The following is a 13,189-nucleotide window of genomic DNA, read 5'->3' on the forward strand; positions in this document are numbered from 1 at the left end:
GGTTGAGCATGTGACTGCTATGTATTGTTTACTGTGCAGTGTTCTGTGATCATCTCTGCCACTCCTCCAGCCATGACTAAATGAATAAATATTATAACACCAGTTTTATGTAAAGAATGTATAAAAGTGAATTTCTTAGAAAATTGGATTAACTTCTTAGAGATAATGGTCACCTTATGCAGTATTTGCTTGGATGACTCATCTAGTGAGCAGTGAATCTGCCCTTGATGCAGGTGTTGCCTTCACCTGTTAACATAAATTTTTCATTTGGGAATGGGGTATTGTGTAATTTTATATTAAACGCTAGCAGTCTAAAATTTCTGTTAATAACGTAGTTTCATTTCAATTAATGTTTAAGACTGCAGTAGTAAGTAGAGTAGACACCATGCATATAATCAGAAATTGGGTTTTTATGGTATAAATTAAAACTGTAATATGTAAAATTATTCACAACCAAGCTTATTTACAATATTGAAGTGCCTGTGTTCAGAAGTATGATGTTCCTTTGGACATTCTTGCATGTCTGAAGCATCAGACACTGCAGTGACTATAGATATTATGAAATACAGTAAATGTATTCACAGCTTTGAACATGGACAGCCATCGCTTGTATAATGGAATGACAAATCATGTGTTGGATTACTCGCAATAAGCGGAAAATCCAGATTTGAGTTAAGGTCAAACATAAATTTTGTCATATTGTTACACAGCTGATAGCAACTCTTTTTAGCGATAGTAAATACACTTCATGTATGTTTATTTCCAGTTGGGTGCCAGTAAAACAAAGTTTTTTTTTCTGAGAAAAGGAACAGTTCATCAGTTTTCGTTCTTTGTGAACTATTGTTGTAAGTTACTTGTTAAAAGTACGTGCACATGCAGAATTTGATTCAGAATTGTCAGTCACAGAGAGACTAGATATCCTAAGCAGATGCCTAAATAATCACTGCTGGCAAAATCATGGAGCAACCGAATGTTAAAGTAGCTGAAGTTTTCCAGATGTCAAAATATCCTTAGTTTGTATGAACCATTTGTGGAGTAAATTTGACTAAACAATAAATTAGTATTACAGCTACTTTTTGTAATATGGTAATAAAATTGTGTACTGATAAACCCCCTCTCACCCCCCCCCCCTCCACCCTGCCCCTCCTCAGGGGGCCCACAGGCGTTTTGTGGGTATGTGTGTGGCGTGCACGGGGCCCCGAGCTATTGCCGTCTCTTTTGCTTTCTCCCCTTACCCCCCTTCCCCCCTTCCCCCCTTCCCCCCTTCCCCCCTTCCCCCCTTCCCCCCTTCCCCCCTTCCCCCCTTCCCCCCTTCCCCCCTTCCCCCCTTCCCCCCTTCCCCCCTTCCCCCCTTCCCCCCTTCCCCCCTTCCCCCCTTCCCCCCTTCCCCCCTTTCCCCCTTTCCCCCCTTTCCCCCCTTCCCCCCTTTCCCCCCTTTCCCCCCTTTCCCCCGTTTCCCCCCTTTCCCCCCTTTCCCCCCTTTCCCCCCTTTCCCCCCTTTCCCCCCTTTCCCCCCTTTCCCCCCTTTCCCCCCTTTCCCCCCTTTCCCCCCTTTCCCCCCTTTCCCCCCTTTCCCCCCTTTCCCCCCTTTCCCCCCTTCCCCCTCTCCCCCCCTTTCCCCCCCTTTCCCCCCCTTTCCATGGCTGGGTGGCCCCCACAGACGAACCCCTGATCAGAGTGGGTGGTACTAGGGCGGACGCCTCTTGCATGAGGCAACAATAGCTTCACCATCCTGGCCATTCTGTGGCAGATGGGACACTCCTTCTGATCGTTTGGCCTTCCCCCATGGGAGGAGGTTCAAGCCTTCCAGCTTGGGTTGAAACATTTCCCTCGGTACCTGGTTTGTACCAGGATGGATGGCGGTAGTTTTTCCATGGCCAAGCCTTTGTTTTTCGTGGAGACAATTGAAGACAGGTATGGTGAAATTGAATCGATGAGTAAAATGTGATCCGGTGCTTTGCTCATCAAGAATATCTTCTGCTGTCCAATCTGACGCCATGTGTGCTTGTGCCCTTCTCGGTGACGTCCCAGTCTCCATCACACCCTACCAATCTTTGAACTCGGTACAGGGCATTATTTTTCCACCGAGATCATCTTCTGCAAACTGACGAGGAGCTCCATGCTAATATTGAGCAGCGAGGGGTTCATTTTATCCGCCGTGTGCAGCGAGGCCCTCCAAACAATTGAATCGCTATGGGTGCCTTGATCCTGGCCTTAGAGGGAGATGTCTTCTTAGAGAAAGTCAAGGTAATGGTGTATTGGTGTGATGTGAAACCTTACATTCCACCACTGGTGATATCCTTTAAATGCTCATGGTTCGGAAACATGTCTTCTTGCTGCACCACTGATCCCCTCTGTGGTGACTGTGGGCGCCCCCTCCATGAGGGGAGTGCCTGTGCTCCCCCATCAGTGTATGTAAATTGTAATGGACAGCTTTCTCCACGCTTGGCTACGTGCCTGGTGCTCGTGAAAGAAAGGAGGATTCAAGAGTACAAAACCTTAGACCAGCTCGCTTACACTGAGGCTCATCAAAAATATGACCGGCTCCATTCCGTGTCTATGACTTCTACTTTTGCTTCAGTTACATACATTCCCCCTCCTCTTCCCAGCCCTACACCCTTCACCCCATGCCTTCAGCCGCCTCCTCCTCCTCCCACGCAGTACCCATTCCCACCCCTTTGGGTGCAGCTTCCCCTCCCCTGCCAGAGAAGTGCTCCCCCCCTTTGGTGGCCGCTGGAACTGGAGCCCCCTCCCAGGACTCCTCTTCCCGGCACCCCGCTTAAATGCAGTCTACTGCTCCACATCGGCAGCATGATCCGCGGCCTGTGGGCGCCAAGATTGCCCTCGTTGAAGTCTGCCCTTCTCTTCCTGCCCTAGAGAAGAAGCAGAAATGCAGGAACAAGGGCAAGGGCCCTCTGGTACCCACTGAGGTGCAGCCTTCCCCTCCTATAGTCAATGAACCAACAGTGTCTGACCCCCCGTATATGGATATTACCACATCCTTATTGGTGACGGATAGCGACTTGGTGGCGTGAACGACTCCGGTCCATTCGCTTCCATTTTGGACTCTGGCTTCATAATCCTCCAGTGGAAAAGTAAGGGATATTTGCGTCACCTTCCAGCATTGGAGCCCTTTCATTCCTTCTACTCTGCCGCTTGTATTGCACTCCAGGAGACCCATTTTGTCAATTCTTAACTCACCCACCGTTTGTGGGTTCCATACTTTTTGTCAGAACCGAATTGGCGCCTTGCAGGCTTCTGGTGGTGTGTTTGCACCTTGATCCGCAAGGACATTGTTAGTACCACTCTGGAAGCCCTTGCTGTCGGGCTCCATCTGGCCAATCTCAATCTGTAACTTCTACCTCCCACCTGACAGGCCACCCACATCCCATGCCCTCACCACACTTCAACAACTCCCTTCTCCCTACCTGTTATTAGGGGACTTCAATGCCCACAACCCTCTTTGGGTAGTCGTACTACTACTGCCCTGGGCAGAACAGTTGAAGCTGTTCTGGGAGGGCTTGACAACTGTTTAGTAAACACAGGTGCTCCCGCACACTTAAGTGTGGTGCACGGCACTTTCTCAACCATTGACCTCTCCATCTGCAGTCCCGGCCTTCTTCCCTCCATTCAGTGGGGCGTCCACGGTGACTTATGTAACAGCGACCATTACCCATCTGTTTTGATCTCCTTCAGTGTCTCTCGCTCTGTCACCCTCCCAGGTGGGCCATATCTAAGGCTGATTGGAGTGCCTTCTCTTCTACTCCCATCCCCCCTGTTCTGCCACATGACAGTGTTGATGAACCTACTCAGACTTTGACTGCTGTCATCCTTTCAACAGCTGTTTCAGCAATCCCTTCTTAAAGTTCCCCCACCAGAAGATGGTCCCTTGGTGGACTCTGTAAATTGCTGCAGCCTTAAAAGACTGCGATCGTGCTCTTGAACACTTCAAGCAGCATCCATCCACTGCTCTTCGTCTGGTCTTTAAATGACTCTGCACCCGGGCCCCCTACCTAATCAAATTTCAGAAAAGGATTTGCTGAGAACGATTTGTAACTGCCGTAGGACCCCACACCCCTCTTCACAAGTATGGGCGAAACTCAGGTGAATTTTTGGCCACTGTCCTCCCACTAGGGTTGCAGGAATATCTATGTATGGAGTTGTCCTTACCAATCCAGACTTTGCAGCAGAAAATTTTGCTCAACACTTTGCTCAAGCTTTGGCATCGGCTCAGTATCTGCCCACATTCCTTCTCCCAAAAGTGTGTTCAGAACGACTGCCTTTGTCTTTAGTTTTTCACTGCTGGGAGCCATGTAATGCCCCATTCAGCGAGTGGGAATTTGCCAGCACCCTCACCCTTTGTCCTGACACGGCTCCTGCAGCATATTGGATACATAACCAAATGCTCCAACACTTATCGGTGGCTGGCCACCATCTTATACTGACCCTCTTCAACCATCTGTGGAATGAGGGAGTCTTTCCTACCCAGTGGCAGGAAAGCATTGTTGTTCCGGTGTTGAAGCCAGGGAAGCTGTCTCTTCAGTTGGATAGCTACCGTCTAATTAGCCTTACTGTGCAAGCTCCTTGAACGCATGGTGAGTCGGTGGCTGTTTTGGATCCTTGAATCCCACGACCTTTTGTCATCGACTCAAAGTGGTTTTCACTGTGGCCGCTCTATGGTGGATAACTTGGTCCACCTGGAGTCTGCTATCCGGTCAGCTTTTGCCCATCGGCAACACCTCTTCGCAGTCTTCTTTGATCTGCATAAAGCCTATGACACCACCTGGCGCCACCACATCCTCACCACCCTTCATGAATGGGGCCTTTGTGGTGCTCTGCCTGTTTTTATTCGTAACTTCCTTTCTTGTCACTCTTTTTGAGTCCAAGTTAGTTCCTTCTACAGCTCTCCCCATTGGCAAAAAATGGAATTCTACAGGGTTCCGTGCTGAGTGTCCCTCTCTTTGTCATAGCCATTAATGGTCTGGTGACAGCTGTTGGGCCAACAGTGTCCCCCTCTTTGTATGCTGACGATTTTTGTATCTACCTCGCCTTCTCCGTAATGGGTGCTGCAGAACGCAGTCTACAGGGGGCAATCTGTTGGGCTCTCTCATGGACTCTCACACATTGCTTTCAGCTTCTGGTGGCCAAGAGATATCATGCATATCTGCCGTTGTTTTACAGTCCATCCCCAACCAGAACTGTTCCCCAACGACCAGCCCCTCAAGGTGGTGGACACCCATTGCTTCTTGGGTCTGGTCTTCGATGCCGGTTGACATGGATCCCTCATCTTCGCCAGCTGAAGAGGCCGTGCTGGTCCCATCTCAATGTTCTTAGGTGTCTGTGCAATACCACCTGGGGTACAGACCACTCTGTTCTTCTGCGATTGTATCAAGTGTTGGTCCAGTCTCGTTCAGACTACAGAAGTCCTGTCTATGGTTCTGCGTCGCCTTCGACACTGTAGATACTAGACCCCATCCAGAACTGTGGGGTCAGACTTGTGACTGGTGCCTTCCGGACTAGCCCCGTACTTAGCCTTCTCTGAGGCGGGGATTCCACCACTACGAGTTTTGTGCTAACAGCAGCTGATAGCTTATGCACTCCGCATTTGCTGCACCCCAAGCACCCTAATTATGGTCTCCTTTATCCAGACACAGAGATCACCCTGCCGCAACGGCGGCTACTGTGTGGGATTACCATGGCTGTCCACATTGTCGCTCTTTTCTGAGCTCCAGCAATTGTCTTTATCGCCTCTCGTCCCCACTCATGCACGTACTGCTGCGTGGTGCGTCTTGGCTGCAGCTCTATCTTGATCTCTCAATTGATTCAAAGGATTCTGTCCCTCCGATGGCTCTTCGCCACCAGTTCTCCTGTCTCCTCAGTTATTTTCAGGGTTCAGAAGTGATCAATACTGACGGCTCCATGGTTGCTGGCCACACTGGTTTTGCTTAAACCTATGTGCAACGCATGGAACTTCGTTCCTTGCCAGGTGCCTGTAATGTTATTACTGCAGAATAGGTAGCCATCTTGCTCGCACTGGACCATATCCACTCTTGCTCAGGACCATCCTTCACTATCTGTAGTGACTCATTGACCAGTTTGCACGCTATCGGCCAGAGCTTCCCTCGCCACCCATTGGTCATCGCTATCCAGGACTCCCTTTGTCTCCTCACTCAATGTGGATGCTCAGAGGTTTTCATTTGGACCTCAAGCCATGTTGGGATTCCTGGCAATGAACTTGCCGATCGACTGGTTAAATCGGTATAGTACCAGACCATCTATAGCTATTGGCATTCCGGAAACAGACCTTCGCTCGGCATACGTCGTCAGGTTTTGGGCCATTGGAATGCAGAATGGCACACTCTTTCTTCACCGAACAAGCTCAGGGCAGTTAAGGATTCTACAATTCCATCGTGGTCCTCCTTATGGGCCTCTCATAAAGCCTCTGTCATCCTATGCTGGATCTGCATTGGCCATACTTTTTTGACTCATGGTTATCTCCTCCATCGTGAGGACTCCCCCCTCTGTCAATGTGGGTCAATGTTGGCTATGGCACACATATCTTATTGGACTGCCCCATCTTAGCCACCATAAGACAGGCTTTTTACTTTCCAGACTTGCTACACCTGGTGTTGGCTGACAATGCCTCAGTGGCAGATCTCGTTTTACCTTTTATTCATGATGGGGGTTTTTATCGCTTAATTTAAGGGAGGGACCTTCCACCTTATCAGTGAGTGGAGGGGATGGCAGGTCCTCTTTCTGCCCCCCTTCGCCCTGACTGGATTGGCTTTGTGGTTCATTCCAGCCCTCTGCCTTCCCACCCCGTTCCTAATGGGATCTGTTTTGTCTTAAGCATCTCTCGTCTCCTGTGCTTCTTCCTTCACATCCCAGTAATTATTCACTTTCTTTCCCCTCACCTCCTCTTCCACTCTTTTCCTTCCTTCCCTGTCATTAGTTTATTAGTTTATCATTTTATGGACATTGTAGTTCCCTCTCCTAATGTGGGATTTTATCAGTTTTAGTTAATCTAAGGTCGGAGGAACTGATTACCGTGTAGTTTAGTCCCTTCTCCACCTAACCAACCAACCTGATACACATCAAAGCTTCCAGGTAAAATGAACAGAGTGGCTGACTGAGAAGTGGAAATAGTGGAAATGGTAATTGTAACTACTGTGAATAAAAACCCAGAACATTGATAAAAATTGGTACTTTCTCTGCATTCGAGTGTGGATTTGTGAAACTTTGCATTTCAACTCCTGAAAATAAACAGTGGCCAGCCACGTGCTGCTCAGTTTTGCCTTCGCATCAGTTTACATTTTGTTATACAAAGTGTCATGTCATTTTGCAGTGGCTGCGGAGGACACTTACCATGTAGTGCTGACGGCTGTTAGGGGAGTGGCGTTGCTGCCGTACCACTCATGCCATCAGGGGAATGGTGGCTGCAGCCACCTGTGCCTCATGAGGGGTCAGAAGCAGGTGAGGTTTGTGGGACAACAGCTTCTGAGCCTTCAGCCTGCAACACAATTCAAAATCCTGCTCTGCTTCCTAAAGTAACTTATCGAGATTAAAGGGTACATTTTATGAATAGTGCACAGGAGCTGGTACAGAAAGAAAATGTGTTAGAAAGAAACAATTTTAAGGTTGAGTAGTTTCTCATTGACAAATTACAGTTGGTCAGTAAAAATTAGTTGCAAACATTCCAGATAAAATTATATTTAAATGGTAGTTTCATGATGAGAATTACCCAAGGATGTTATAAATTCACAAAGCACACGTAGCTGTTTAAAAAAAGTGGAATGTGTGGCGTGTTAATCCAGGGTGTATACACCCAGACAACCAAGAAATCTAGGGAAAAATTCAGGAAGTATTTAGAATCTGGTAATTTTTTGTGTAGGTTTCAGTTAAATTTTTGTTCATTTGTAAGAACCAATACCTCAACAAAAATTTTACTGTAGCCCTCTAGTGCAGAATAATACTGTAGCAATAAAAAGTAAGAGAATAAGACAAAAGTATAAACTTCGTTTGCAAAGAAACGTCTGCTGATAGCAAAATGTCAAAGGCTGCATGATGAAGACTGTACAATATTTAGTAACAACAAACTGCTGCTGAGAGACTGACATCACATCTGTTTATATTTTTAACAGTTAATGGGAAAATATTGTGCATGATGGTTGGAGAAGCAGTACTTGAAAAGTAATTCTTCTTTTATGCAAGAGGAATTATGTAGCCTGTGAAAACATGCAATGAGTTTCTTAAATAAGTATGGTTTGCTCTCGTTCAGACTTAACAATTTGGTGACCAGTCACACAGAAAAAGTTTGGCTACAGATGATCAGAATTGATGCCATTAGTTACATTTTATTGGCACCTTTGTGTTTGACGTGTATTAAAGAATAAAGGATGCAAAAAAGTACAAAGCTGTGAGGTTATGCATTCATTTCGATTCTTACTTGTGTATTTACTTTTGTAATATGAAACCATGCAATGTACATGTTGCCATGCATCAAAGATAATTCCATATTTTTTTTTATTGGGTTTTGTTTTCTGAATCGCAAAGGAAGTTCTATGCTAGTGTGTAAAGGTTTGAAAACTTTTACAGAGGGAAAGTATGTCATTTAGTACAGAAAAAATGTACTTTCACCCTGGGTAGTGTGCAATTTCACCTGGGGAAACCCACGAAAATCTGACTCTTGTCTGTGTATACTCCCTGTAATCCAAACTGTTTCTAGATTTAATAGTTTCCTTGTGTTCCTGTAGTTCTTCCCTGAGATCAGATTCTTCTATCCTTCCATAAATGCCAGTATTTTGCAACCGTGACTCATTAAACTGATAGCTGAGCAATGACACTTGTTAGCATGTGCCCTCTATGGAACTGGAATATTTAAATTCTTCTTTAAGTCTGATGGTATTAAACATATCCATTTTGCACATCAGGTTGAATAGTTCTGTTACGACTGCCTCTCACTGTTCTAGGCAGCATAACTAAAACTACTATTGCTAGCGTTAAACTGAAGTGCTAATTGCTGCAGGCATAAACAATAGCAGCCTACAAAGCTGACAACACTGAGGTGTTGCTATAAAGATAAAAAAAAAAAATAGTTAAGTGCCCCGAATATTTTGCGGCAGCCTGTCTGCATAAAATCTTCAGTTTTCAAGCCACGTCAATTCTAATAAAAGTCTTGAGCTCTCTGTAGCTATCTCCACTGTGGTGTAACTTGCAGAAATTTGTCGAAACAAAAAAAAAAGTGAATAGGTCGAAATGGTGTTACAGTAGTCTGCATGAAGTCACTTTTTATGAGAGTGCCAGTACAAGACATGCTGGATCTTTGGGCCCAGCAGTTTCCACTTGGGATTGTCTGATGAATTACTTCTTGTACAGCAACGAATATTATGAAATGACTGATGGCACAGCAATGGACTTGCCACTGTCTCCTGCAGACACGAATTTCTTCGCAGAGCACTTCGAGGAACAGGCTCTGAACTCTGCGGTGTTGCATCCATCTTGCTTCCTGAGGTACATCAATGACACCTTCCTGATATGACATCATGATGAAAATATAGTGCAGCAGTTTGTGGACCAGATGAATGGTGTCCAGCACAACATTAAATTTACCATAACGGAAGAGGATGGCAAGCTACCGTTCTTGGATGTTTTAGTTGAGTGGAAAGCAGGAGGCCAGCTCAGTCATTCAGTGTACAGGAAACTGACATGCACTGATCTGTGTTTGAAAGCCAAGAGTTTTCACTGCCCTTTAAACAAGAAAGCAGTCCCAAACACATTAATACACAGTCAGTTATTTCTGTCAATGACCACCTAAAGTCTGAATTGCAGCACTTTAGACACATGTTCAGAGAGAGTGCTTATAGCAAGGCACACTGTAAGCACTTTCAGGTGTCACTGAAAAGACGCCTTGTGAATCGGCAGAAACAGAGTCGGCGACATTCCTGGCATACTGTGGGGCAACGATTAGTGAGCTAGAATGTGTACTGCAGAGAGACAGATTGAGACCAGTGTTACTGCCTGCCCCCAAGAAGAGAGAGATGTTGGGCCCTGTTAAAGGTGACATAGCTCTTAGGGTGCACAGTGTGCATAGTGTTCCTAGAGAGTGTGGCAGCATTGATATAGGCCAGACAATTTCCACAGTTGCACAGTGTTATTCCAAGGCGGACAGACCCATTAAATAAAGGGAGTTCAACAAGTTAGCTGTAGCTGAGCATTGCCTTGTAAAGACACAAAACATTATCAGGGAACATGAGTGTCTTGGCTAGTGTGTTAACATACTGGAATTCCATTATAAGAGGCAGCAACAGTTTCAACAGACCAGGGCTAAATACTGAGTAGGGCACAGGGGTGGGCTTTGGAAGTCGAAAGGAAGCAACAGTGGACGCTTAATGCTCGGAGGGAGGAGAGAGCAGCAGTTTTATATGGTGCCAGCCCTCTCACGCCACCTGATGTCACTCGGTCCCGCAGTGGGCCGTAGCTGCTATGAGCTGCCCAACTCGCCTTCCGCACATGCATCGTTTCGGCCCTCTGGTGCCAGTGACCTTAATCATGGGTACACGAGTGGAAAATCATGTCAGCCCCAGTAGTCAGTAGTTTCACTCCTGACTATGATGGTGGAGATTGAAAGCCATTGATGTGGCTTGAAAAATAGACTTCATTCAAAATTGTGTTATGTTGTTGGTTGAGGTAGGCCTGTTCAGCTGCTGTCCCCAGCCCACTGCAACTGTCAGGGTTCAACTTATGTGGATTGTTACATTATTGCAGTAACTGTTAGGGAATGTTGTGTATTCCAGGTTCCTTGCTATGACTTGGGAATCTGTCGACTTTGAAAATTGTTTCAGAGTAATAGTTCAGACTGTGCGAAGAAACTGAATGTGGTTTTGGGTTGCAGGTGTGTGGCTGTCCTGAGGGCATGTTGCTGCAGAATAACGTAACGTGCCTCGTGCCAGCAGGGTGCAGGGCAGACGAGTTCCGCTGCGAACATGACAAGTGGTGCATACCTGCCTCTCACAGGTCGGTCTGTTGTCCGCAGTGGCAGCTGTGCTCGCCAATGTGCTGCTCTGCACTAAATTTCTTACTTCTTTAGGTTACCTTAAAACTTGCTGATGAGCTTCGACAGCTGTTTGACACTTCTTATTCAGCTCCTTGTCAAGTGCTTGGAACAAAGAAAAATTGACGTGTTTAGTGCTGAGCTTCAATACTGCCCAAAGAATTGGAACAGTGAGCACAGATCAGGAAATCTCTCCAGTTGAGCTTCAGGTTGTAGTCCAGACTTCTGTTGGTGTTATCACTCTGGTGTCTTGAGGCTGTTAATGTATTATGGAATCAAAAAATAGCCAACCAACTATATACTGTAGTTGGTTTTTAAGTGCAAGTCACACGAGACAATTGCAGTCACAGCTCAGTATAATACTCTAGCACTAGCATGTCTTGAAGCCTAGCACTAAATATACACAATGTCTTGATGCTGTAGTTTGTTGGTATCACCATTAGTATCTTTAGTATATTTATTTTATAAGGTATCCAGTTCCCAGTTAATTTTCTCATCTGAATTTAACCGTCTTTTTCTCAATTTGATTAATGTTTCATAACTTCTTTACCCATAGCCATTTAAGAGAGGCTGAAATGCTCATTTTGTACTCATTAAATCATAGTCTCTGAATCTTAATTTGGATGAGTCAGGTGGTCATTAAGGACAATACATCACATTTTCCTATTGGTGTATATAAAAATAATTGTAAATGTTTGTATTTAATTGTAGTACCAGGAGAGCTTGTATCTGAATTAATTTGCAATAAAATAAGAGTTGATACCATGGCAGGATTTAATAACTTACACCTGTCTCTCAAATTTTTAGCAAAGCTGTAGCTTGCACCAATGTATGGGAATGCCTACATCGACACAGTTACCTTTGCGTCATTCAACATAAATATCCAAAGATTTCGAGTTTCCCAGTGCTCCTTGACCCAATTTTTCATCCACTTTCTTCTGCAAAAAACTAGAACAATTCTCACAACAGCAGCACTGTCTTTGCCAATATCCCAAACCACAACAATGCTCATTATTATTACCAATGTTAGAGTAGTCTGGAAAGAGAATGAGTAATACTGCACAATATTATTGTGCAATTGAGTGTCTAGAGGCCACTTCCAGCTCACACAGATAAAGTACTGTTCTTAAGTAGGCTGCATATAAAACACTTTTGCAACCCTTCAGCATGTTTCTAATGTGTGTGGATACAATACCAAATAAATGGAGAATATAGAAAAAATAAATCCTATAAACATTAGTGCTGGCATTCTTTGTCGTGAGACAGATACTGAAAAACAATGATTGGTAGGGGCTTTTAATTATAGATCAACACCTGTATCCTATGGAAAGAATGGGGACAGTGGGACATACCCCCTGTTAATCACTAAACAATGTTTTGCAAGGTACAGATACCAAAGGTGTCCATTGAGTCCCTGATTGCAAAATTGTGTCAAAGGTGGATAGACTGCAACAAAAGGTATGTTTATTGTGAAATCGGTAAGAATTTTTTTTACAAAATTTTGAAAATACTATGGAAAGCTAACAGATGGTTTCCTAAGCTTTGCAGCTTGCGCAGTAGTGGCATGCATAATTATTAATCATTTGCATGCAGTTTTTGCTGTCACATGCCAATATTTTAAATGTCCACATCTCACAAGCATTGAAATTTACCATTAAATTGTGCAGTGTCCTAGCAGTAATGAATCGTGATACCATGCAGACTGCCGATTTGAGCTCATCCAGAGTGGTGGGACAGTTTTGGTAGATAATCTTTAAATATGCCCCACAGTCAGATGGGCAAATATTGAAGCCAATCCATCACTGTGCCGGTATATTTGTAATAATCCAATGCAGTGACTGTTCACAAACTATTTCTCAATGTGAAATAATTGTTGGGAGCCATATTGTCTGATCCCCATCTTGCATAAACCACTTGGTGCCTGGTTGATCCTCTAACACTAGCTGTATAGTGAAAATTTGTTCCAAAATAGCAGCATAATTTTAGTGACAGTTTTTCACACGAAAAAGAGCCAATAATGATACCCACCACTGCCCTAACAGTAAGTTTGAGAGAATGCAATGGTTTTGCTTCACAAATGGAAATCCTTGGAAACCTAGAATGGCCAGTTCCATTTACTCTTGACTCCATTCAGGTGGA

General features: G+C 45.0%; 1 protein-coding gene across 4 annotated transcripts in view; it reads left to right on the forward strand.

Moving 5' to 3' along the window:
* Nucleotides 1–13,189, forward strand: part of LOC126266851 (vitellogenin receptor-like) — a 294,813-nt gene that overhangs the window by 209,587 nt on the left and 72,037 nt on the right. For all 4 annotated transcript variants that reach the window (XM_049971452.1, XM_049971456.1, XM_049971455.1 and 1 more), the window contains 2 exons: nucleotides 7,346–7,473; nucleotides 10,892–11,013. In XM_049971452.1, coding sequence (XP_049827409.1) covers nucleotides 7,346–7,473; nucleotides 10,892–11,013 — 250 coding nt within the window. The remainder of the gene's footprint in view (nucleotides 1–7,345; nucleotides 7,474–10,891; nucleotides 11,014–13,189) is intronic.

Source organism: Schistocerca gregaria, chromosome 4, assembly GCF_023897955.1.
Source record: "Schistocerca gregaria isolate iqSchGreg1 chromosome 4, iqSchGreg1.2, whole genome shotgun sequence".
Taxonomy (NCBI): Eukaryota; Metazoa; Arthropoda; class Insecta; order Orthoptera; family Acrididae; genus Schistocerca; species Schistocerca gregaria.